Source organism: Filicampus tigris, chromosome 12 (assembly GCF_054856515.1).
Source record: "Filicampus tigris isolate MCC_2025a chromosome 12, RoL_Ftig_1.0, whole genome shotgun sequence".
In the NCBI taxonomy this organism is placed as follows: domain Eukaryota; kingdom Metazoa; phylum Chordata; class Actinopteri; order Syngnathiformes; family Syngnathidae; genus Filicampus; species Filicampus tigris.
The window spans coordinates 19,390,737-19,414,500 of record NC_141228.1 but is presented as its reverse complement, the minus strand read 5'-3'; the positions used below and the strand labels follow the sequence as shown (position 1 = coordinate 19,414,500).

At 43.5% G+C, this 23,764-nt stretch overlaps 2 protein-coding genes across 9 annotated transcripts in view; one reads left to right on the top strand and one right to left on the bottom strand.

Moving 5' to 3' along the window:
• LOC147139023 (uncharacterized) overlaps nucleotides 1–23,764 on the top strand; it is a 164,716-nt gene that overhangs the window by 110,867 nt on the left and 30,085 nt on the right. For 4 of the 7 annotated variants that reach the window (XR_015088926.1, XR_015088923.1, XM_086046833.1 and 1 more), the window contains exons 3-6: nucleotides 10,654–10,719; nucleotides 20,090–20,319; nucleotides 20,458–20,596; nucleotides 23,498–23,572. Coding sequence is in view for 2 of the 7 variants with exons in the window: in XM_086046833.1 (XP_085902959.1) it covers nucleotides 20,512–20,596; nucleotides 23,498–23,572 (160 nt within the window). In the remaining 5 variants the exon portion in view is untranslated. Of the gene's footprint in view, nucleotides 1–10,653; nucleotides 10,720–20,089; nucleotides 20,320–20,457; nucleotides 20,597–23,453; nucleotides 23,573–23,764 lie in introns of all 7 variants that reach the window. The other 3 variants (XR_015088925.1, XR_015088924.1, XR_015088927.1) reach the window with 3 other exon arrangements.
• trabd2b (TraB domain containing 2B) overlaps nucleotides 1–23,764 on the bottom strand; it is a 54,749-nt gene that overhangs the window by 23,965 nt on the left and 7,020 nt on the right. The gene's annotated exons all lie outside the window — the stretch shown is intronic.

Sequence of the window (23,764 nt, the reverse complement as noted above, 5' to 3'; positions counted from 1 at the left end):
GAAAACATCGCATCTCCAAAATCATCACTTTTCATGAGGCAAAAAAATAATGACGTTTGTTGGCCATGAACATTCCGTCGTCAAAGAGGGAAAGCCATTTTCAACACTTGATATTGGTCAAAAATGTGTAAAAATTACCATGTGGGGATTAACCAATCGTCTCGATTTGTGTAAAAATATGACATTTTCCAAATTTGGACATTGGAGGTTTCGGCCTGACGCCTGCAATGTGGAAAAACGTTCAATGGTTGTAGAGAGCTGAGGTCTCAGTTATATACTCCAGGGCAATTACTTTGAAGGGAAACTCATAGTTGGTAGTTTGGGTTTGAAATATAGCTCGTGACACCAGTCCTGGAAATTGAAAATGCTTCAGTGACATTTTTAACGAAGTTGTTGCAGAATATGTTTTCAAGATGTATTTTCAGCTGACGAAGTTCATGAGGCTTCCATTCGTGCATTGAAGTTGGCAAAATTCAAGCTTTTAATTTGGTTTTTGTCAACTCAAGCACTTTCACTGTCTTAAACGCATTTTTGATTTCCTTTCAAGTATCATCTCAAACAGTGGAAACACTCAAATATCATTGGACAAAGAAACTTCCAGTTTCATATAAAGTGACATTTCTCAAAAATGGATACATTTTTTTTTGTTTCTTATATGATGTATAATTTCATTTCATCATTGACCTGAGCGGTTCCATTCATCCTCATATGTGAGTCCAGCTGACTCAAACCCACCTAACAACCATGTGAAGGCATCCGCTCAAAACACAGCCTAGTAGCAAATCAAACTCGTGATGAATCCTAAATGTCCCTATTATGGCGATAATATGCTGTCAACATTTTTTTTCCCCCATCTGTGTTTACAACTTGTTGCAGTGCCACAACCGGCCAAAAGAGCCAGCGAATGCAGAGCTGCCACACTTATTGACGTTTTTTATAATGTGTCGAAAGTGAAGCCCGCACTTTGGCCGCTGGTGTCGATAAAATGATTTCTGTTTGGCCTCTTCAGAATGGCTGCTGAGGGAACCAAACACGTCTTATGAGTGTTTATGAGGTGTTACAAGAGTAAAGTAGTGCCTCGATGACTAAGTGTTTTCAAAACCACAATAATATGTTAATATGCGCAAATGCAACCAACTGTTGGCTTCCTTCAGAATGATTGTCTGAATGATAAATGATCTAGATTACTGGAATATATAATGGGAAACACCAAGAATTATCTTTGTTCTTTTATTCATTCACTCTTTCACTGCCAGACATTTTCAGATCCTCTTTTACCCTAACGCTTGAAAAATTTTTGAAAAAAATATAAATTCCTGGGATTGAATGGCTGGACTATGAAAAGACGAGCAAATTCGTTAATGGCATTGAATGAGTTAAGTGGAGAGATTTTACAAAGCAGATGCATGGAATGCAGCATACTGCACTTTAAGCAACAGATAGTTTAACCAACCAGTGGAGCAACACATGTAGACGGATAATATTACAATACTCACCGGCATATATTCCTTATTTTATGTTTTTAATGACTAATTTTATTGCGGATTACAGAGAAATTGTGACCGGTTATTTGTTGGAGTTGTTGGTTGCTATAGGGTCACCGGGGCGCAAGCCCAATTATCAATTCACAAAAACAACTCACTGCGTGTTTGTTTTATCTTTCAAGAAGGCATCCAATATGTAAATAATAATTATAATGAAGACTCACACAAATCGATTGAATTTTCTCATCGCTTTTCTTAACCATCTCTGAAGTTCAGGAATCATACAATGATCAGATCTGGACAGCTTTTCCATCCTCGCGAATGCTCTCACCCGAGAAAAGGGGCGCGGTCTAACATGCAGCCCTCACATTTATACTGTCTTCAAAATCTAAACATAATGTGGGTTGGTCTCCTCCCTGGCTGGCCCTGCCTATGGGGCTGATCTTCACCAGCTGGTCCCATGCTCAGATCAGGGCACGCTGACTTTGAACTGATTATGCGATGTGTAATTCCCAATTTGGTTTTTGGTTAACCTGTTGGCTAATATAAAGCCATTCTTATAGATTCAGATCCTTCATTCTTCAGGTATATCAATGTCTGTATTATACTGCCCCCAGGTGGTCAAGGTGTGCACACCAGCGCAGCACAATGTCCATTGATTGGAACACAAGAAAAATATTGGTCTGTGAACCACATGCTGCTTCACTAAAACCAAAGACATTATATGATCATGTTTTGGGAAATTTCCTTCACAAACCCAAATTTTTGAAGTTAGTGTAAATGAAGATATTGATACAACATCTTCCATTATGATAAATTGTCAAATAGCTTCTTTGTACAGGCAGCACGGCGGGCTAGCGGTTAGCACGTCTGCCTCAAGGTTCGGGGTTACAAATGCTTAATGGGGCCTAAAAACCTTCTGGCTCTGTGCCTCATGGTGGGATTTATGCTTCCTAGTTCAGGTCGCTCTAACCTTATCGCCTTCTTAAAGCTTGTAGTCCATCACGAACATCGTGGCCTCCACTAATCTCAACGCATTTCACACACAGCTTTTTTTTTTTTTTTTTTTTTTTCCCTGTAAAGAAAAAAAATGGCATTGAATCCAACAATGTGTGTGATAGTATCCAAACCAGATGAGAAATGTCAGCACATGTTTAAGACATTCCAACGTCGCCCTCTCTTATCTCCCTCAGCTTTGACTGGGCTTACGGCTTTGGACACAATCATTCCCAAAGAATGATTTGTCCCTCGTAAAGTCCACATCAGAGGTGCGGCTGAAATGTGAGAACGCCACATAATCACCTGCAAAAGGTCCAGGTGACTGAAGTCATGGCGGTGGCGAACGTCCCCGCGTCCCGTACGTCATTCTAGCGTTATGCAGACCACGCCGTGCGAGTCGTGTCGGACGGATTCTTGTCAAATCCCCTTTTTGGAGAAATGTTCGACACCCACTATGAATATATTGTTCGTGTTAGCACTTTGAGACATGATGGGTGGATTTATGCGCCCCCAAAAATTTAAACTCTGTTTGGCGGCGACAATCCAATCCCGGACTTTTGCTTAGTGGTGCCATAGGTGTTTCTCGCCCTCAAACATCCCTGAATTGAATCCCAGCGCCCTTAAAAAGTGAGAGTTCCCATTTTTTTTAACACTAATTGAAACACAGCATTCTGATTAATATTGTGCTTGTGGAATATGAGTTACGCAACAAAATCCACCCGATTTTATCCATCTCTGGGGGCGGCCATTTTGTCACTTCTGTCGACTGAAAATGACATCACAGTTGCTCCGGGCTCAGATAACGACCGATCACAGGTCAGCTTCAGAAAACAGCTGAGCCGTGATTGTTCGTTATCTGAGCCCTGAGCAACTGTGATATCATTTCGACAGAAATGACAAAATGGCCACCCCCTGAGATGACTAAAAATGGGTGGATTTTGCTGCTTAACTCATATTAACCATATAGACTTGTTTCAACTAGTAGACTTGCATTGGACATAGTTTAAAAAAAAAAAAAAAAAAAAAAAAAAGTTTGGGTTGACTTGACTCCCTTTAAGTACTTGGCTTAAACTAGGCTATGTGGAACGTTTAACTTCTATCACTCAGTACCAACACACTATTATCATTACAGTTCCTCATTTTTCCTGCATTAAATCAGAGCAAAATGTTATTGTTGTTACGTAGGAGTTAGCTGACTTTATTTTTTTAAGTTAGGAAACGTTTCTGATGGTCAGAGACAGTACCACTGTCAACTGTTTGAATTGGAATGAGAGAAGCTAGCTGTCATGCGAATGCGTTAGCCACTGTGCGACTGACAAGCAAACTGACTGGATGCCAATTAGCATCAGTCCTAGCGAGTAGCGACCCGGTTGTGTTACGTAAATTGACGTCTCGTTCCGACTCAATTGTGACAAGAGCAGCAGCAGCAGGAGGATTGGATGTCCACCTCTTCTTCGCGGCCCTTATTTGACTCTGCCGCTTGAGCTAGCGCAGCGTAATCCCACACAAGCACACCATTTCACGGCACATCAGCACAGAAATGTTCAATTTCATGCAGTCGTATTGCACCTGCCGAAAAACAAAAACAACAAAGAGTGTTGCTAGCGTTTGACTTGGGAGAGTGAGTGCTTGACTGCAAACTATTTGTTTAATCAAGCAATGGATTTTGCATCTTCAATACAACGGGCGTTGTCTTTCAAGTCTCAAGTGTTATGTAACTGCCACGCTGTGTCTGGTGTCAATGGTATGTCATGGTTTCAATAAAAAACAGGGAAAGACCAGCGTTTTTGATTGAATGGTTTCAATGCTCATTTTTATTGTCATGGTTTCAAGTAAAAAAAAAAAAAAAACGGAGGTCTTTCTCCTTCCTGTTCTGAACTGTGACTGTACGTTTAATTATTTCATGTCAGCACTTTAGGCTGTGAGCTCTCAATTCAAAGGACTTTATCAGTCTTTTATGGATTAACAGTCAGCATTGTCTGGGGAATGCTGACTGTATCGTAAATATTTTTCAAACCCCTAAACATTCGCGGAATATCTGCTCTTATCTCATTGAGTGGTACATTTTTTTTTTTTTTTGTTGAATCCTGTGATAAGAGGCTTAGAAAAATATGCAAAGTACATGCTGTTCACATGGGGGTGTGCTTGTGTTTTGGCCATCACAAGGGAGATTGGGATAGTCGGAGCGCAGCACCTAACGGAAAAGTCCGGTACTCATATCTGCTTTGGCCTTCAATTTTTGTCACACGCACGCGTGATCGGAGGTGGAAGGTGATCTTCAAGTGCTCACCTCACAGTGACCAACTTTACATCATCCACAAGTGGAGATCTTTTTGCAATTTCTCATAAATGTACTTTGCTTGCATTGATCTCCTGCATAGACTCCAGCGAGTCAGTTTCTGCTTCCATCATGTAGACCGTTTGCCTTGCACTGAATTTAAAGAGAATGCGAGGAGCTGCTTCCAAAAAACTCGGCTGTTCACTCCCACAATGTCGCACTCCACCCACGCGGACAGTTAGACGGCACTTGACACTAAACTTGCGCTGGGCATGAAAATAGGGCCCCAAAACTCCACTTTTGTGAGTACCAACAGATAAACCTTGCAAAATACAGCCGCGCAAGTCCGTTTGATAAAAGCAGGTACCGCCAGGTACGACTTTATGACTTAAGGGATTGACAAAGGCTGCCGCCTTGGAAAGAGATGAAACGGATTTCGTCAGACAGCAAGCAATAAGTTTTAACTTTTACCATTGCCTCTTTCCAGCTCCTTTGTACATTCCTTCGTCCCTCAGAAAAACACACATGTGCAACCACCCAGAGATGGCAGCCCTGCAGCCTTCCAGGAAAGTGCATGCTCTGAAGAAATCCGATTACAACGGCGTGATTGCGGTCTTTAATCGTTTTAGCACCCAAGTCCTCTTCTTAGGCAAACATTGGGTCTGAACCACAGCTAAATGTAGGCTCCGGAACAACGGGGGGGTGGGGGGGGGGGGGGGTGGGTGGGTGGTGTCGTCCAGTGGCACAGAGCGTGTGAATGTGTGTGTGCCGTTTAAAGACAAGGGCACTCGCACATCTGCCGGTGTGTATATGCTTGTGTGTGTGTGCCAGTGCATGCAGCCCACAGGGGCTCAAAGGGCAGACTTGGGCGGCCATGCTCGGCGTTTTGCGCTCCCTCCGTCAGCACATCACAGCGCTGTGGCCTTTAAACGGGCCACAAATCATCAGAGGGACCGCACCGATGCTGAGGAATGCCAGAGACACGGACGATGGCTTTTGTGGAAGAATGCTCTGAGTTATGCGCGAATTGGGAAATACAAACAAACTGTTTGTTCCATTTGGACCAGTCATGCGAATGTTCGCACCACAAACGCACGCAAACTTAGGCACACTTTTATGACTGGCTTATGCGACAAAAAATATAAATATATTAAAAAAACGGTAATTAAAACTTAAAAACAAACAAAATTATGAAACGAGCAATATATTTATTAATTTAAGCAAAATGATCGGCCAGCAGGACAGGAAAATTTGAATTGGCAAGATTTCTCAAAACAAGTAAACACAGCTAGCCTCAAAAACCTCCACAGATCCCTTCATTTATACCTACAGCTATCGAATTATGCTTTTTTTTATTTGAAGATTAACCTTTTCATAACCAGTGGTAAAATCTCAAATTTTAATACCTTTTTTTTAATGGGAAAAAAAAGAAGCTTTAACCAAGTGGAGGCAAAAAACACCTGGAGGCAGAAATGTCTGAATAAACGGAAGACCCTTTGTTTGAAAATAAAAAAATACATGGCAATAGGACCTAGACAAAAAATAAATCACACATTAAATGGCAGTACTGAGTGAAAAAAAAATTATAACTGCTTTTCCATAATATTTAACCAAAGGATTAAAAAAATATTTTAAAGATTCCACTCGTGATTACACATTTTTAATGTGTTCTACTTTACACTGCATTGACGCATTTGTGTATCATTGGTGGAATCCACTCCTGAGTCCAACTTTTTTTTTTTTTTCTGTTCTTTGCCACATCTTGCTCTCACTAAACTTTGTAACCACACAACCAACTGTCATTCACTGTGGGATTGTCCTGGCTCACTACTGGTTTAGCACCATAAAATGTGTCGTGATTGACTTTCCACACGTGTCACCCTAAATGAGAATGCTCTGACAATCGCGCGCACACACACACACACACACACACCTACAATAACATCGCCAAGGGTTGTTGTAAACTGTCAAAGTCAACTGAGCAGAAATGGAGCCACATCTAGACGCACCACAGCGCGAGTGTTGATGTGCTCTCAGATGGGTTACGGGTGAGCGGCCGTGGTTTCACGGGCGGTGCGTGCATGTGCATACACACAGACAGATGTCTTGCGCACTTTGGGATTATTGCAAAGGAATGTAAAGGGGATGACCGTGCTGTGACTGTGACTCACACGCTGTGGCGCGGCGCGTAGATTACAAAGGGGAGACGCATGCAAACACATGCCAGGCCAACGAGTGAATAATGTTTACACTGTGCCACTTGAAGAAATTCAAGGACAAGCCCAATGAGGATGTTGACTCCACCAAAACAAAACACTCCCGCTCTGTCGCTCGACTCGGTTTCGCCTAATCGTGGCTTATCTTTCACCGCAGCGTTTCTTTATCCCCCACATCAACACCCTCACCTGGTTCATTACACCCAAGTGGCCATGGAAACCCTCCAAAACGGTGGATGAGTCAACACTGAGCTCCTTGCTTCCCATCCTCGCTGTCAGGGTGGAGTGAAAGTCAGTGGACAAACAGTTAATAAATTCTGTCACTTCAGTGTTCAAACTGTTTTCTCCCCTTTAGGCATTTAATAATTATTGTAAGAGGTGGGCATTTTACGAAAATGTGCGGGTCCGTCAATCGCCATCATCGGTCTATTTGTCAAACCGGACCAAATAGTAATCGCCTATTGGTCAGTCCGTCTCTTATTTTAAATATGCTTCCGTCTACCATCTGGACAAATTCCTTGTGTGTTTTTACGTATTTGGTCAATAATGGTGATTCTGATTTTGATTCTGATTCAAAAACCAAATGTTCAACCAAACCATTCCATCTGAGGAAAGTCTATTAGCTTAATGCTATCATATATTGTAAAACACCTTAGACGGGCTTAAGGAAATTGGTATGGATGTTGCAGTAATTCTAAATCCCTAAACATCTACCTCTTTAAAACAAATACAATGATAGGTCGACTTGGTATTCATTCTACAATTCATAGCAAGGGAAAATTGCATAAAGTGTCCGCTAGTTTAAAAAAAGACATGCTAATGGAAATTAGCATAGATGTAACGCTAGTTATAAACACTTTAACTTCTACCTTTTTAAAACAGATAGATGGGTAGGTCGGCACTTAATTAATCACTAGGGGGAAGTCACAACAAGGGAAATTTGCATAAAAAGTCAGCTATCTTATTGCTACCATATAGCGTGAAACACCACAAAAAGGCCAATGGAAATTAGCATGGATGTTACAGTAACTCTAATTCCCTGAACATCTATCTCTTTAAAACAAATGCAGAGGTAGGTGCAGACTTTATTCTTTCCACAGGGGAAATTCAAAACAAGGGAAATTCACCTAAAAGGTTCTCTAGTTCAAGCTAGTTTTAGCTAATTATTAACCCTTCAACTTCTATCTTTTTAAATCAAACACAGAAATAGGTAGGCAGTCACTTTATTCGTCACTCAGGGAAACTCACGAGGCACATTCACATTTAAGTCAGCTAGCTTAATGCTAACATATGTCTTTCTGACAATGGAAAGTGCCAGTACAAATGTTAAGAGATGAGCGGCTACCGTGTAGTGAAAGGCAGAGGTATGCTATCTGCACCCGTGTTGCGCTCGCGATGGTTTGTATCAGCAAACACTCACGGTTCTAGATTTACCCCTTTGCTGTTGCCAAAACAGCCAACAAGATGTCAGCGTGCATCACCACATGCGTGTCAGTATGCAGCGGATCGACGCACATAAATTGCCATTGTCATTCCTCAGCAGCTGCGTGTTCGCTTACATCCTGCCTGAGCCCCTTGCTTTGCCTTTATCTGCTCACCACCGTTGACTTATGTCCATTTTATTCCTCTTCCTGTCCCCGTTTGTTTCTGACTTTCACTCGTCTGCCACCCATCTGTTTCTCATCACACAGCAGAGGTTGCTGGTTGTAGCCATGAGGGAGCTGGATGAGATAGAGGAGGGAGTCAGTTATCCTTTCCTATCAAATTCTGACTGTATGAACAACCTAGGACTTTTTTTTTTTTTTTTAGTATGGAAGCATTCCTGCATGCGCGCGTGTGGAAAACCAGCAAATAAACCCCCAGAAAAGGAGAAGTGAGTTAATGAGCTCCTCCGGGGATGTTTGCTTTTTTCATAACCAACGCAAACAGATATTTGGCCCACTGGTGCGGCCCTTAAAGGCGCACATAAGCGCCTCTCAGTGCGATGAGCTGTCAGACCCTGTTAGACTTGGCGTTCCTGTTCCTGTGGTTTGGATCTCCTTTCTGAGGAGGACCTTTTCCCCGCATCAGGAACTTCCAGGGAGCGGCGGGAGCCAACGTGGGGAGGAAAGAGGACAAGACAGGAAGGGAGCGCCGAGGGCTTCTCATTATTGTAGTCATTTGCTGAAATAACTCACATGATTTGTGAGTCACATTAAGGAGTTCGAGCCAGCCTCCGTGCCACTTGGAACAAACGCGTCTTCATCAGGGCCTACTCGATCGCCCTCGGGTGTATCGATGTTGCGGAGAACGCGTTTGCGTACGAATAATATTATCATACCTTCAGTTTCAATTACATTCCTTCCACATGAGCCCCATGAAGGCCTCATGGTTGATTAAAACAAATTTATTTGTGTTTCTCCATGAGGGGAAAAAGTGGAATAGATTTGCTTTTTAAGGACAAGAGCCACATTGGCGGCTCGTCCTCCTGGGTGGGCAGAGAGGCCGCAGAGGAGCCGAACCTGAACAGACATCCATCATAATGATTTCATCCGCAGTCTGTGATGCGTTCACAGTGGCCAACGATCATCTGAGACCAGCGTCGCTTTTTTTTTTGTTATTCTTCCTCTAAGAAAACTTTGGTTTCTTACTTTGGCGTCATCGTCTTTAAAACAAACGCAATATTTCTTCAAATAAATCAAAATCTCATCCCAGTTTCCTTTATCATACTACTGTTTACTTACATAGCTAGCTAGCTAGCTAGCTGGCTAGCAAGATGGATCGTTGGATAGATCGTCTACAAGGTAGTTTAAAATTATATGTTTTGGCGTCATTGCCTATGGTATATTTACAGTTAAAACTCTGTATATGAAATATATGCAATTATATACCTTTTGGGGGGGAAGGTGTCAATTACTCATAGAGGACTGGGTCCCTGTTATCCTACTGTGTACATTAACTTGAACAACAGTCCTTGCCGTTTATATCAAGTCCCGTAGCTGTTGGTAGTAGTGGGACAGCTCATCTTGCAAATGTCACATGATCAAACTCAGAAAACAGGTGAGCCGTGATTGGTCGTTACCTGTGCCCTGAGCAACTGTGATGTCATTTTCATTCCACAGCAAGTGGCAAAATGACCGCCCTCTGAATTGTATGAAAACTGGTGGATTTTGCTGCTTAATTCGTATTCCACAATCACATTATTCTTCAGATTATCATGTGTAGACTAGTGGGGAAGCATAAAACATATAAAGGTTGTTGTTGTTTTTTTTTTTACCTTCCTTTAAGCTAGTTGCTGAGACGATTAAGCTAGCCTTGCTCTTGCTAGAACAGTGGACGCTATCACTAGCACTGGTGTCTCAAAGTTGATACATTTGACTTATATTCAAGCACCAATTTCCCACAATTTGTACATGAATTTTCCACACAATGCTGCTAATACGAGAACATGACAGCTAATCAGCATTAGACTAGAGGAGTGCGATAGTGGGTTTCCAGCCCATTGTTGAGCTGTCTTCAGTCCCTCCACTGAGCTAAGTTCAAATCGTGCTGCTAACAGACTGATGTCACTGAAGTCATAAATGTCTTTTTTTCTCTCTTTTTTTTCACTGGCCAATGTGATATTTTCTTCCATCTTTCCGCCCTTCATTCTTTCCCCTCCTAATCATCTTTTTTGTCTCTTGTCTCGGTTTCCAAGGGCAACGCTTAGAATTTGTTTGGGTCAGAGCAGGTCATTTGGAAGCAAACAGCAGCCAGGTTGAGGGTAAGATTATTTTTTTTCTCTCATCTATTTTGTCTGTCTTCACGGCTCAACTGATTTTTGTTCAGGGGTAATACTCCCCACTCTTCAGAATTTTTTTCCACTAGTTATTGAAATGAATCTGACTTGCTGCCTTGGCAACAAAGCATAAATATAATCAGCGACGTGGGTGTCGGAACACTCCCATATAGCCACACACACAAACACAGCATGCTGCGAAATCTATTATTAGCCCGTGCACAGTCGCTTGTCTAAATGGCAGCATCATTTGCAGTTGCCCGTCATTTGCCAAGTGTGAGGACATGGCTTGAAAAGTAAAAAATGGAAGCCATGTGATCGATCTATCGCCAGATGTTAGAAGATGTAGGAAAATCAAAATCATCTCACTGTGGGGACCATCAAACTTTTGAAGCGTCAGTCCAACACTAGCAATAACAAACCAAGAGTGCAAATGTGTCAGATTTTTGTCATTGATCTTATACTTAACTTCAAACTTTGGTCGGACTTCATTTCTCAACAGCCTATAAATCTGCGCTTGTATGTGTGTTGAGAGAGCAATGAAGGCAATTACCGCTGTGATTTCCACATAAGTGAGACGTCCTATATGTCAGTTTTGTGGGGGGAAATAAGGAGGCATTGTGAAAAATGGACTTGCAGTCAAAGAAAATGTTGTGTTTGGGTCCACTGGCAACCGTGTTGGTGATGCATTTATGTTCCACTGGTACAAAGCATTGCTTATATATATGTATGTATATATATATATATATATATATATATATATATATATATATATATATATAACAGTTTTATTGAAAAAAGATACAGCAATGATACTGTATAATGAAACTGTTAAGAATTAAACATTTGCCACATGGTGTGCACACCGTCAATCCTTCAATAAGTAATATTAGTCGTTCTTTGCAGAGGATAAAGAATAAAAACAAATTGAAGCCGCTTTTGAAGAAATGGCTTTTTTCTCGAATAAGTCCACTAAGTCGTATCCCAAGGCACCACCGTTTTAGGACATCCACCCAATTGTGTGACCTTCATTTTTTTTCCAACTCCTTTCTGCGTGTTGGTAAGTTGATGAAAAAACACTTGTAGTATTTCCACTCCTACGCCTACTTCCTATGCAATGTCTTTCACAAGACTGAGCTGTTTTTTTTGCCTGTCAACAGAACAGGGGCACCCTCGCCTGGGCCTTGTGTCTGCGTGCGTGTTGAAACCATTACCTTTGACAATCAGCTAAGGGCGGGAAAAGAATTCTATGGTGAACCTGTGATTTGTTCCAGATCCGCATTGCAGCACAAAGACAAGACATTCGTGCGGAATCCAAGTCCTGACATTGATAATAATCAGATGTTGATGTAACCAAATATTAAGTATTTCATTATTTTTGAAAGATACGCTAAAGGATGTCACGACAAGATTCTCGACATGGTCTATTGTATGCTGACTCTATTCTTGTGAAACCGTGACTTTAATCTAAAAAAAAAAAGGAAAAAAATCACTTTAGTGTTGGAACATTACAACTAAGTCTTGAAATTCTCAAAATACATATTTTTTTTCCAATATAACTTTCCCTCAAATATGCTACATTTTTCTTAAATGTACTTGGAAACTTTTTTTCCAAAATAAACTACTTTTTTCCCTTTTAGTCAAAAATATACAACTCTTTAGCTTGAAAATATACGACCCTATTCTCTTTTTTTCTTGGAAAATAACTTTTCTTTCCCCTCAAATATACATTTTTTTTAAACATACAATTTCTTTTTTTCTTGAAAGAATTTGATTTTTTCAAATATACTACTTTTCTCAAAAACTTAAATTTCAAATAAAACAACTTTTCAACTTTTTTCATATTTTTTCCTTGAAAATAACTTAATACAGTTTTTTTCCTCAAGTACGTTTAAAAAAAAAAGAAATATATATATATATATATATATATATGTGTATGTGTATATATATGTGTATGTATGTATTTGTAAGATAAAGGCGACCAACTGAAAATGGCTTTTTTTTTTTTAAACTGCTACTTTTGCGATTTGGCAATTGGATTCTACTACACTGCATTGTGCATTTGAAATGTATTTTTCAGCCCTAATGAGTACTAAACAACACAGATGATCTATCCAATGCCATGGATCCCTACACAAACGTACATTGACCCAAACCCGACACCCACTGGCAATGAAATTCGCATATAGCCTACTGTAGCGGGAGGAGTCGGAGGATGAAATACGGCTTCATAATAAGGACGCTGGCTCGACCGTAGCACGGGTGGTCTGGCACTGTGAGTTGACATACGCATCAAGAAGAAATAAGCACGTGCGCGCAGCCAAGTTAAACTCAACGGACTGACGGTTAGATTGATCTGCCGCTCGTGGATTCTCAGTCTACTCAGCTGTGCACCAGGAATCCTCACAGGGCCAACTATCTTGCCCGCATTCCACAACACTGGGATGTCAGAAAATGTTGAGGCAATGTGTACTGAAACGCCGTTTACAGTCAAAGTCTGGGCCAATCAATTTCGCCGACGTCATTGGGATGCAATGAAAAAAAATGTTGTTTTGTTTTTGTTAAATTACAATTTATCACAGATGCATTCTTGTAATATTGTGACATTATAAACGCTATACAACTTGTGTGTTCATTGGTTCCAGTAATTAGAGGTTGTCATTATGACCAGTTAAGTCACTATTAAGTTATTAGGTCAATTTTATGTGAAGAAGATTCATTTGGACTGGTTTGCAACCACTGTCGACAGTCCAATGATCTCTTCATGAATTCGTCAGCCAGTTTGTTTCGTGGAACATTTTCCCAGCCGTCTCAAATGCAGCATCAGTCTTGGCCAACCTAGCTAAGAAACAATTTCGAGAGTTGATTAGTTGACTTTCATTTCATATTTTTATAGCGGCGGTATAGTCTGGAGTGACCTGAGAAGAGCTTCTATTTTTCTTACGGGGAGGTTGGCAACATACTTGAAACACCTCTCCATAAAATTCCACACCATGTGGACGACAGACCAACGGCCAGCCACCCACTCGGCCGTCGCTAATGAACATCAAGTAGAATTATTACTACTTCTGGCAGCGTCAACAAACGCCGCTTCATAAAAAAGAGGAATTCGGGGCCCCGGCGCTGCCGATCGGCATCGCGTTACATTGCGCAGGTGTACCTCACAAAGTGGCCGCTGAGTGTCATTTCCACAGCGCACAAGAGCGCTTTTTAACGTGCAGCCAGAGTCCTTTTACACATGACTTCCACTCTGTGATTTCTTGCCTGTTGAAGGCCGCAACCCGCAAAGACGCCGCGGAAAATGAGCGCCACGTGATTTACTCTCCCCTATTAAAACCGGTGTATTAATAGACTCGTCTTTATTCGAAGACAGCGCGCGTTCTAAACTCGCCCTCCACCTGCTCATCGTTCATACGCTGAAAGCGCACAATCGCACGTGTGTGAGCGGCACAGCGCGCGTATTCATCTGGCGGGGGGGGGGGCCCCCGCACGCTGACATGTTTCCCCCGCTAATCTGTTTGCACAACTTTGCCGCGAACCGCGGGCCAATCGCGCACCTGGTCACGTGGCGCGGTAGTTTTCAAAAACTGGTCTGCGGACCGCGGTGCCGCGCGCCAAGTGATAGCGGCGGCAAAAACGCCTCAATGAAGGTACTGTAATGCCCTCACACGTGGGCAAGGAAAGCAGCCGGCGATGCACTTGATGGGACAAAGAGTCAAACACAAATACAAAATGAAGAATTTACTCACAAGCAGAGAAACCGGCCAACCCAACCACAAATCCTGATGTCATACGTTTATTCCCGGTAGTCTATTCTTTTCATTGCAGAATGTTTCTCTTGGCTCCACTGCTTCCAGTATGTGTATGTGTTTGTTCGATTTTTTTCGTCCAATTAGATTTCAGCCTTGATGAGTTGCCATGTCAATCTGCTCACCGCCTTCAGAATCAGAAGTGCGGGCTGATGTAACAATGAATGGATCTTTGTCATGACTCAACAGACACAACTTGTCCAAGAATCACGAAAAACGACGACCGGTGGGATATGGTCTTAAACAATCAGATTTCAAATTCAAAAATCCCACGATAACGTCAGAATTTGTGTGTCCTTTGATTGGTTAAGAGCAAGCGAAGTTTGGCTAGCAACACAAGTCTGTAGCTATCTAGTTCTTTTAACCAGTCCGTGAAGAAGTTGCTCCATGTGAAACTGGTCCCTTGTAGAAAAAAAAGTTTGGGGGGGCCGCTGACGTAGTCCGCCTGGAAGACGTGCTTAATGACGAAAGATGAGCGATGAGCCACCCACCGAGAGTCTCATGGTCCATTGTCTCATCTTACTCATCTTCTTCCTCTCGCCGTCCTTCCCGGAAAGCGGAGACGACTCGCTAAGTGCATTTGATTCCTCGTCTCATTTGCGCTCGGTAACTCTGCCATGTGTGCGATATTACGTCTAAACTGTTCCAGTGCTGGAAAAGCCGCCCTGTCAACTGACAGGTGAAATTGAGCGTGACATAAGCCGCCCCGGAAAGGGGAAGCGGGCCTTAAATAAAACTTTGAAAAAAAAAATGAGAACGCAGTGAGGCCTCACTGTGATATGTTTTTGGTTGTATATACAGTACATGGGGTCCTCCTTTATGACCGTAGCAACATACTTTGTTTTCAGAGAAGTGGGCAATGAGCTCGTGTGTCCAGGACGTGCTCACGAGAAGGCAGACTTGGATACCGCCGTAACTGCTGTTTTTCATTTGATTGTTTTATATTTACAGTCAAGAAGTGACTTAACTACTGCGTTAGGTTAGTGGTAGACAGAGGTGGTCATTTTACTAACTTTTGTTGGTCCGTCATTCATCATCCGTCAGTGGCCAGGGTACCCGTCCATCGTTCGCCCGGAATTGTAATCTTCAGTCAGTCACTTCGTGGGTCAGTTAAGTCAGTCTGTCAGTTAGTCCGCCAGAAGTCCGTTGGTCCGTCAGTAGGTCCCCCCCCTCAGTGACCGACTGACAGTCCGGATGCCGTTAGTGACGATGACACTGACGGATGAAAACCCCCTTTTGTCATTCGTCAATCCGCCATTTTTAAACGGTGTCCCGGCATTCGTTAATCTTCAGTCCGTCAGTCTGACGGAATGCCCACCTCTGGTCAAAGACAAGTACGATTTCTGACTTAGAGTACAACTGATATTTCTATGACTGTATATCGCCTCGGTAGGAACAGAACTCCATCATATTCCAATGCCGCTTTTCCTTCACCGGTTACAGAACGTCACGACGCTGCACTGCATCGGCCTCGCTTGGCCTGCGTTGCTTTTCCATTACAACAGGCGCCGGTCGATTGGGGCAGGACCAACTGAACAGTGCAAGCCTCCACTGCTCAATGCACACTCGTGAGTGGCGGGTCTCAGCCGCTGTTTTCGTGCTGATTCAAAATATGAATCGCTATGGCGTGATGAGGCGATGTCGCAAATGATCCCCCGAGTCCAGTACCCCCAACCTATTATCCTTCCTCTTCCCCTTGTCTCCCCCCCCCCCCCTTCTCATGATTCCTTCACTCCCGTGGTAAGGATTGACCTGGTCACACGTCAAACGGAGGCTAGCCCGAGTTGTCTTTGCATTACGTCATCAGAAATGTCAGATGGCGAGAAATTCAACAATGTTCGGTCAATCCGTCAACTTTCTCGTTCGGGATCCTGATATGGGCACCTTGGTCAAATATCTCACTCTGGATATATTCTCCCAAGTGCTTATCCTATTAAACGTCATCTGCACAGACTAATTGGCTCAGGTTGGTGTCGTTGCACGTTGAGCTGCTTGGGAGGGTGAGTTAAGGGGGCTACTGTGGGTTTAGCCAAAGGGATGGGGGGGGGGGGGGTCATATGGAGGCCAGTGATCAAGGCAACCGCCCCCTTCAGTCAATCAGGCTCAGAGAAAGTCCTGGGAATTTCAAAGCTCGAAGCGGCATCCTGAGCGTTCTCACCGGGCAATGCGTCGTAAAACCCGTTCGTTAACCAGCGGGGTCAGACGGATTTTAACGAAGGGCGATGTAACGTGAGGCCGCGTGTCCCGCACAGACAGCCGGCTTCTGGTTTGGATCAGTTTTTTTTTCCATGAATCTCACTGACCCGCAGTGTTTTACGAAGCAAAGACCCCGTTGGTTACTCACTCTCAGGTGTCAACTGAGGTGGAATGGTACCTGATCTTTCTGCATAACTGCTTCCCCGTCATCTTCTCCAGGGCACACAAAAAGCGTCCACATTCACGGGCAGTTTAGAGACTTTCTCTGAGAACTCCGGGAAGTGGCGGTTCCAGCTCGAATGGTGCCCGGTGCGAGACCCCCCTGACACGTCACGGTGCGGATAGAAAATCGGTTACACGTAACAGAAAACAGCAACTGACTCTGGTTTCCACAAATATTTCAAGAACATACGTTACACGCTAAATAATGAGCGATGAGCGTTATAGAAAATGCTCGGGTTGCTCCAAAAAAAACGTGCTGATGAATTTCATCACTTCATATCACTGCATGAGCACACCAACACTTCAACAAGGGGCCGCATAAATGAAAACGGTCTGGTAAAAAAAAAAAAAAAAAAAAAGACCAGAACAATAAAGTACGATTCTCCCACCATACCCCCCCCCCCCTCCCCGTTTTTTTTTTTTGTTTGTTTAAACAATGTGCTGGGTGTCGCTCTGCTCGATTCGTCAGGGAAAAGACTGAAAGAAATGTATGAATTACCACTAAAACTATCTAGTACGTACTTTTATGATCCAAGTGCAACATAATACATTTTCTACTGGATAGCCGAACGAGCATTAAATGCGAACAAGCATTAAATAACCACAAAGTTCGACTCGGTCAACTATACTACAAAAAGTCTCTTCATGTTGTGAAAATCACCAATTAAAGGGAAAATTTAGGTGATACGAAAGAAATCCAGTTACTTCAGTCGGTCTTTCTGGATCTTACGGTCATTTTGTCACAACTAAATAAACTCTCAATAATGACAATTTACACTGCTTGGTTAGTTTTGTCATATCTTAATGACAATCATATCACTGTAGTGTGTGCGCCAATTTCTTAATGGGCGAAACAATTTTCCCATAATTTTGAAGCCTTTTCCTTTTCAAGCAACGCCCAATAATTCCAATGAATGAAAATGCCGAACCTTTCATCCGAAATGCGTCTAAATTCATACAGTATGTCAACGGGCTCTAATTACTGACCTACTGGCCCAAGTAGCTAAAAATACGAGGTGTGATGCAAGAAGTTTTCACTATTGGGGAGTGCAAATGATGTGGAGAGGTGCGCAACGCGTTGCCGAAGCGCTCCGCTGGCTCGTGTATAATGCGGGCGCAAGGAGATGCATGGGTCACGTTAGAAGTGGGTTCAGTGAGAGGGCTCCGCTAATTCCACTTAATCCTCGACAAGCCTGCCTCACAGGCACACACACACACACACACACACACACACACACACACTTGCTCTCTGCCGGCACCTATTTATGACTACTGGTCAGTGTGTGTGAGTGCGTGTTAATATGCGCGAGCCAGGACACTGAGTTCATGTGAGACCAACAAGTGTCCGACATGGAAAGTTGCATGCCGAGGCACGCTGGAAATCTTTTTTGTTCCACCTTGCCCGTACACACACTTTCTTGGGAGCTGCGCAGGCCAATGTCCAATGTTAAACACCCAAGGTAAATGGCAACTGGCGTGCTGACCTGAGAACTCTCGATTCCTTGTTTGATGATTAATTTTCCCCGTTGCAAATAATTGAAATGGAATGAATCCAATTTTTTTATTGTATGTTTTTTGGGCCATCATAAACCTTTTAAACATGTGCTTCTGTCGTAGATAATTGTCGTGTAAGTTCTAATAGAAATTTACCAGAATGTCATCAGATGATTAAACGATGCCTTCGTAACCTCCGCTAACAACCCTGGCTAAACTTAGCTCGTCCCCGATTTAGGACGTTTCTCAGTCTGGATTTATCGCCACAACGTAGTTAGTAGATGAATGAGATTAGGTTCCACAGAAATCTACGCAAATCGGTGAATTCATGAATTCACTCCATTCGTCGTTAAACTTGGTGAAGCAGCATGTGACTCGCCGCCCTAAAGTGGTTTTGAACGCTAAGTAAGATATTTGTGATCACGAGGCAGCTCAATGTTTTAAGTGTGACAACAGCCTGTATTCCGTGCATCTTCTCTGCACAACCTCTCCCCTTCTTTCGGGAATCAAGCAAATGCACAATTTGAGCTCTGTTTTTTCATCCAGTTCAACCTCCAAACCGTTCAAGTCTGTTGCGTTGTCAGGAAAAACACATTGACCTGGCGAAAATGCGGCTGCTCAACACACGTTCACGCGGACATCGAAGGTACCATCCCGCCTTAAACTAAAGTTGAGGCTTCCCAAGTGATAAAACGGCGACGTCCCAGAAGACGACAACATTCCAGAGGGGCCAAGTGGCTCTCGGAGGAAATCAGTCGGTCACATTCCAGCCTGTGATCAATCAGCCCGTGGCCCAGACAACCTGAGATTAACCTCATTCAGCCCTTCTGGAAAACTACCTGGCCTTCCATCCCAAAACAACTGCTCACCGCTGGTGTGTCACCTTGATGGGGAAAGCAGAAATACGGTGCACAATGATGGATGGCTGCGTTATTAATCCCGAGGGAAGCTGCCGTCGAGAAGAGCCGGCTCTCATTAGAATTCGGGATATATGTACGTTTTTAACGGAAAATCAAATCAGTAAAACTGGCCCATTTTGCGTGTTAGGATTTTTTTTTTCCCCCACGTCACCTTTGACAGAACTGGATGGGCGGGAGACAAATGTGACAAGCCGCGATTGGCGTTGGAAGCCAAGCGAGATTTTTAAACTGTCCGAGAATTTGCCACGGCAGTCGCGGATGTCAAGCTAGGTTACAGTAAAACGAGGTCGAGGTGAATCTGAGTAAAATGGCGTGAACGTGAAAAAACCTGAGGGAGAGAGAGAGGTGCGCAGTAGGTATGTGAATAACAGCCTCATTTGCGTACTGTTTTGGTGCAATGCTTTAATGAATTTGTTGTTGACAGAAAACTAATATCAAACATTTATTATGCTCCAATATGCTCCCTGACATGTTTTTTGGCCTGTTTTACTGCCGCTTCTCTCAGATTTGAGACAGTTATGGAGTAACAAACATAATTTTCGCTCTCTTTCAACTTTTGATAAATGACTTCTTTCCCAAACACTAAAAACTGTACATGGACTATTTCTTGAAGGCTCACTGATTTTTTTTTTTTTTTTGCTGCTTTCACTGTTTTTTCTACTTTAATTTCATGTTTTCCTACAATTCTGCGTGTGATTTTTCCCCAATGTCTAGAGTCCACGCCTTTTTTTTTTTCTCTGCATCTCCATCTCACAGCCAGCCTGCAGAATCCTGGCCAGCATGTAATTGTCTAAGTGCTTCTGGATGGCAGCGGGCTATTTGGTCATTAAGGGGGCCTATTAAGTCATCAGTGCAATAGTGGGGCCGCCGTCCGCCTTGCCGACGCGAGCAGATGATCGGGGTTGATGCGCGCCGCCTCGCACTTTTTCCACATATTTGCGCAGGTAATTACAGCGTGAATGTGACGACCCTCAGACGTCCCGCTTAAAGGGAGGATACACGTCCGCCCGCGCACTTTAAATCGAATCACCTCCTCTGTCATCCCTCATTTTCAATGTGTGTGCGTGTGTTGATGTGTGCAGATGAGCAGCGGGTGAGCAGCAGGACAACGGCAGCCTCGGGACATCAATGACAGAATGATGGAGCGAGGAGAAGAAGCAGCAGAAGTTCAGACGGAATCCTTTTTTCTCGGTGGGCCTGATTCACCGGACGCTTCATTAGGTACACCAAAACGAGCTTCCTTCCACAATATGAAAAGATATTTCTTTTATTTCTCAAAATTGGCCATAGGAGAAAGGTTTACATGAGCCCAAAATAATTCATACCCTGGACAAATAATTTTTCAAGTTACAACCGGCGGCCCTCAGTTTGAGAGCCGTATTTTCAAATGGATCCGGAGCGGATACCGTACACTGATTGAAGCAGATGCTCTGCTAAAGCGGACGGCGCCTGCCGCTGTCCTCTCCTCAATGTCCACCCAAAAACAATTAGCCACACCTTTCAAGTCCCAAGTGGTGCTCAAAAGGTTGGCCTCTGCGCTCCGGCGCCCAGACTGACCCCGACAGACTGCCAGTCTCCTTGGCGCTCTGCTGCCCCTCGGACTCCCATACCGCCTCCCACGTGACCCTTGAACCCCTACCAAGGAGTCAGGCGCCACAGATATGATGCTATTTTTTTTTTTTTTTTTTTTTTCCTCGACTCGAACCGGTGGGCTCATAGCTTGTAACGTGACCCAGGGAAAATAATAAATAAAGGTGTTTATTTGCTCGGAGGCCCACAGACTGGAGCCACCCTGAAGATACCTGAGCTGTTTTGTTACGTGTCTGTGTGCCTTTTAGCAATAGGCCATCACCGCGACATTCCCTCCATCCATTATCTGAACTGCTTATCCTCATAAAGGTAGTGGCGAATATTTCTTAACTGATGTTTTGGCATAAACAAAACCATTACATTATTAACCGCGGATATGAATAGGTAGATAGGACACCCACTTTGAGCTGCATGCTAACGACAATGCTAAGCTAGGAGAGTCAAAGTCGTCAGTGAATTGCGTGTGTGTGGATGGCGAGACAACCAAGATGCCGGTACATTAAGTTCCGACTTATTTTTAATGACCACGTATTGCCTTTGATGGGAAGTCGCCCCTGCCAACATGGCCGCCGCAGATTCTCGTTTGGATTTGAGTCAGGACCTGGGCTGGGCCACTGCAAAACGTTCATGTTTTTGTCTACTAACCATTTCTTCACCACTTTTGCTTTGTTTTTGGGGTCGTTGACATGCTGAAGTGTCCAAGGCCACGTTTTTTTTGTGGACTGCCCACTGTTGTTGTTGAAAATCTTGATATAGTGCAGTTCACTAGGACGCAATTGGTTGGCCCATTGGCTGAAAAATACCCTGTAAGCGTTACGTTCCCACCACCATGTCTGACGGTGGGAATGGGGTTCTTAAGAGTTGAAGGCTTCCCCTTTTTCTTTTTTTTTTTTTACCTCAAATGAAGGATACATCATTGCGGCCAAACAATTCCATTTTGTTCGTACGGCTTCCGCAGCTGTTGGATCCGCATTGCGCTCTATAATGTATGTAATGGAGCCTGCGTCATGAAGTACTTCAAAGATCACATTTTGTGGGAGTGCAGTTTGCACCCTCGCTCGCGCGTATTAAGCATCAGGCTTCACAGCTGACCGCAGAACTCCGACTGTCAGGCTACATCAGCGTCAAGGCGACTAGACAAGAAGCATGCGCCGTGACCGGCCATTGTTTCCACATTCTATGAAGTCGCTCCTGCGTGATGAGACAGCCACACCTCGCTGTGATCTCCAGGGCCTGTGGAGAGGTCCCACTCAGGCCGGAGCCGTCATTAGAGCACAATGACCGCTTTGATCCACCGACGACGCGCCGCTATTAGCGCTATCGCCGCTACAAAGCGGGCTGCCGAGGAGAAACGACTTCCCTCGGAGCTCTCGGCGCTCTCGACAAGTGTCGGAACGGAGATCGGGTGCTTACAGACGATGGATGATCTCTTCTCTTGTTTCTAAAGAGCCTTTCGCAAAAGTCAGCTACGGGATATTGTACGCAGCTTTTATTGGGAACAAATAGCAGGTCGGCCGACAGGGTTTGGAAGCCTTCCCGACACGGGTTTCCCTTTTTAACGTGGCTCATGTTTCAGATTAGCTCGAGCAGTGACCACACAAGCCCGGTCGGTCTCCATCTCAACTTGACTTCCCTCCGATTCCCACCCACCGCCTTCGCACGTATGGTCTACGCACGCCTCTGACCCCGCCGCTCTTACACTCGAGCGTGCAGGGCGCCAATCAAGCATAGTGTTCGGATTAAATCACAAATTGTTATAATTGACAATAATAGTTTCCATGTCAGCCGGGCTCGTCGATACATATTTGGAAACGAGATTGCAAGCTTCAACAAAATTTTGCTTGGCACTGGAAACATTTTAACATTTGGCAGCTAGGGAGTCCCACTTTCCAGGCGCAAAAAGGTACCAAACAGTAAATGTCAAGTGTACACAAGATTGCCAACTCTTGGATCCCTACATGCACATGTCTACCCAGTTCAAATAGAGCTAAGGTTGCAACTCCAACCTTGCCTCAAATGGCATTAAAGTAATGTTGTTTCGGGGATGTCATTTCCAAAGCCTGTCAACCGTTGACATATGACACGGCGTATAGACAAAAGCATTGAGACATGCCTCTTAATGTATTATTTGAACAATCTGGGTTCGGTTACATGCATGAGCTCGTTCCAAATCTAAATTCTTTCAGACATTTTGGACAGTTGTGTGCATCCAAATTGGTGTCGTGTTTAGGGAGTGGCGCGGTGCAACTTGACAAGGACAAATACTGAATGGAAGAAGAAAAAAAAAGAACGGTTCAAACTCACAATCACACCTACGGACAATTTGCAGTCTTCGATGAACCGAATATTTCTCAAATGTGGAAACAAGCACGAAGCATGGACATTAGCTTAGCATCACCAAGGGCACTCTGCTCCGGAGTCGGTTGTATCAACCTATTCATATCTCTGGCTGTTTTTTTTTGTTGTTGTTGTTTTGTTTTTTAAACAGGAGCCAGTAGTGTCCACATCTCTTGACCGTGCTGTTTCAAATAGTGTGGCATCCAATCGTAACGGAGGTGAAAAAAGGAAGCGCTGTACGGCATAATCCGGACCCAAAGCACCAACAAGGTCAGTTTGAACAAACTGACAAACTTTTTCAACAGTTTCTTTTATATGTATTTGCAATATTTATGTACCGTACTGGGCATTTTTAGTCTATGAAAAAAAGATAAAGCAATTGTGTACTGTATTGGGTGTTTTTAGGAAAAAAGTACCGTATTTTTCAGACTATAAGCCGCTACTTTTTTCATAAGGTTTTGA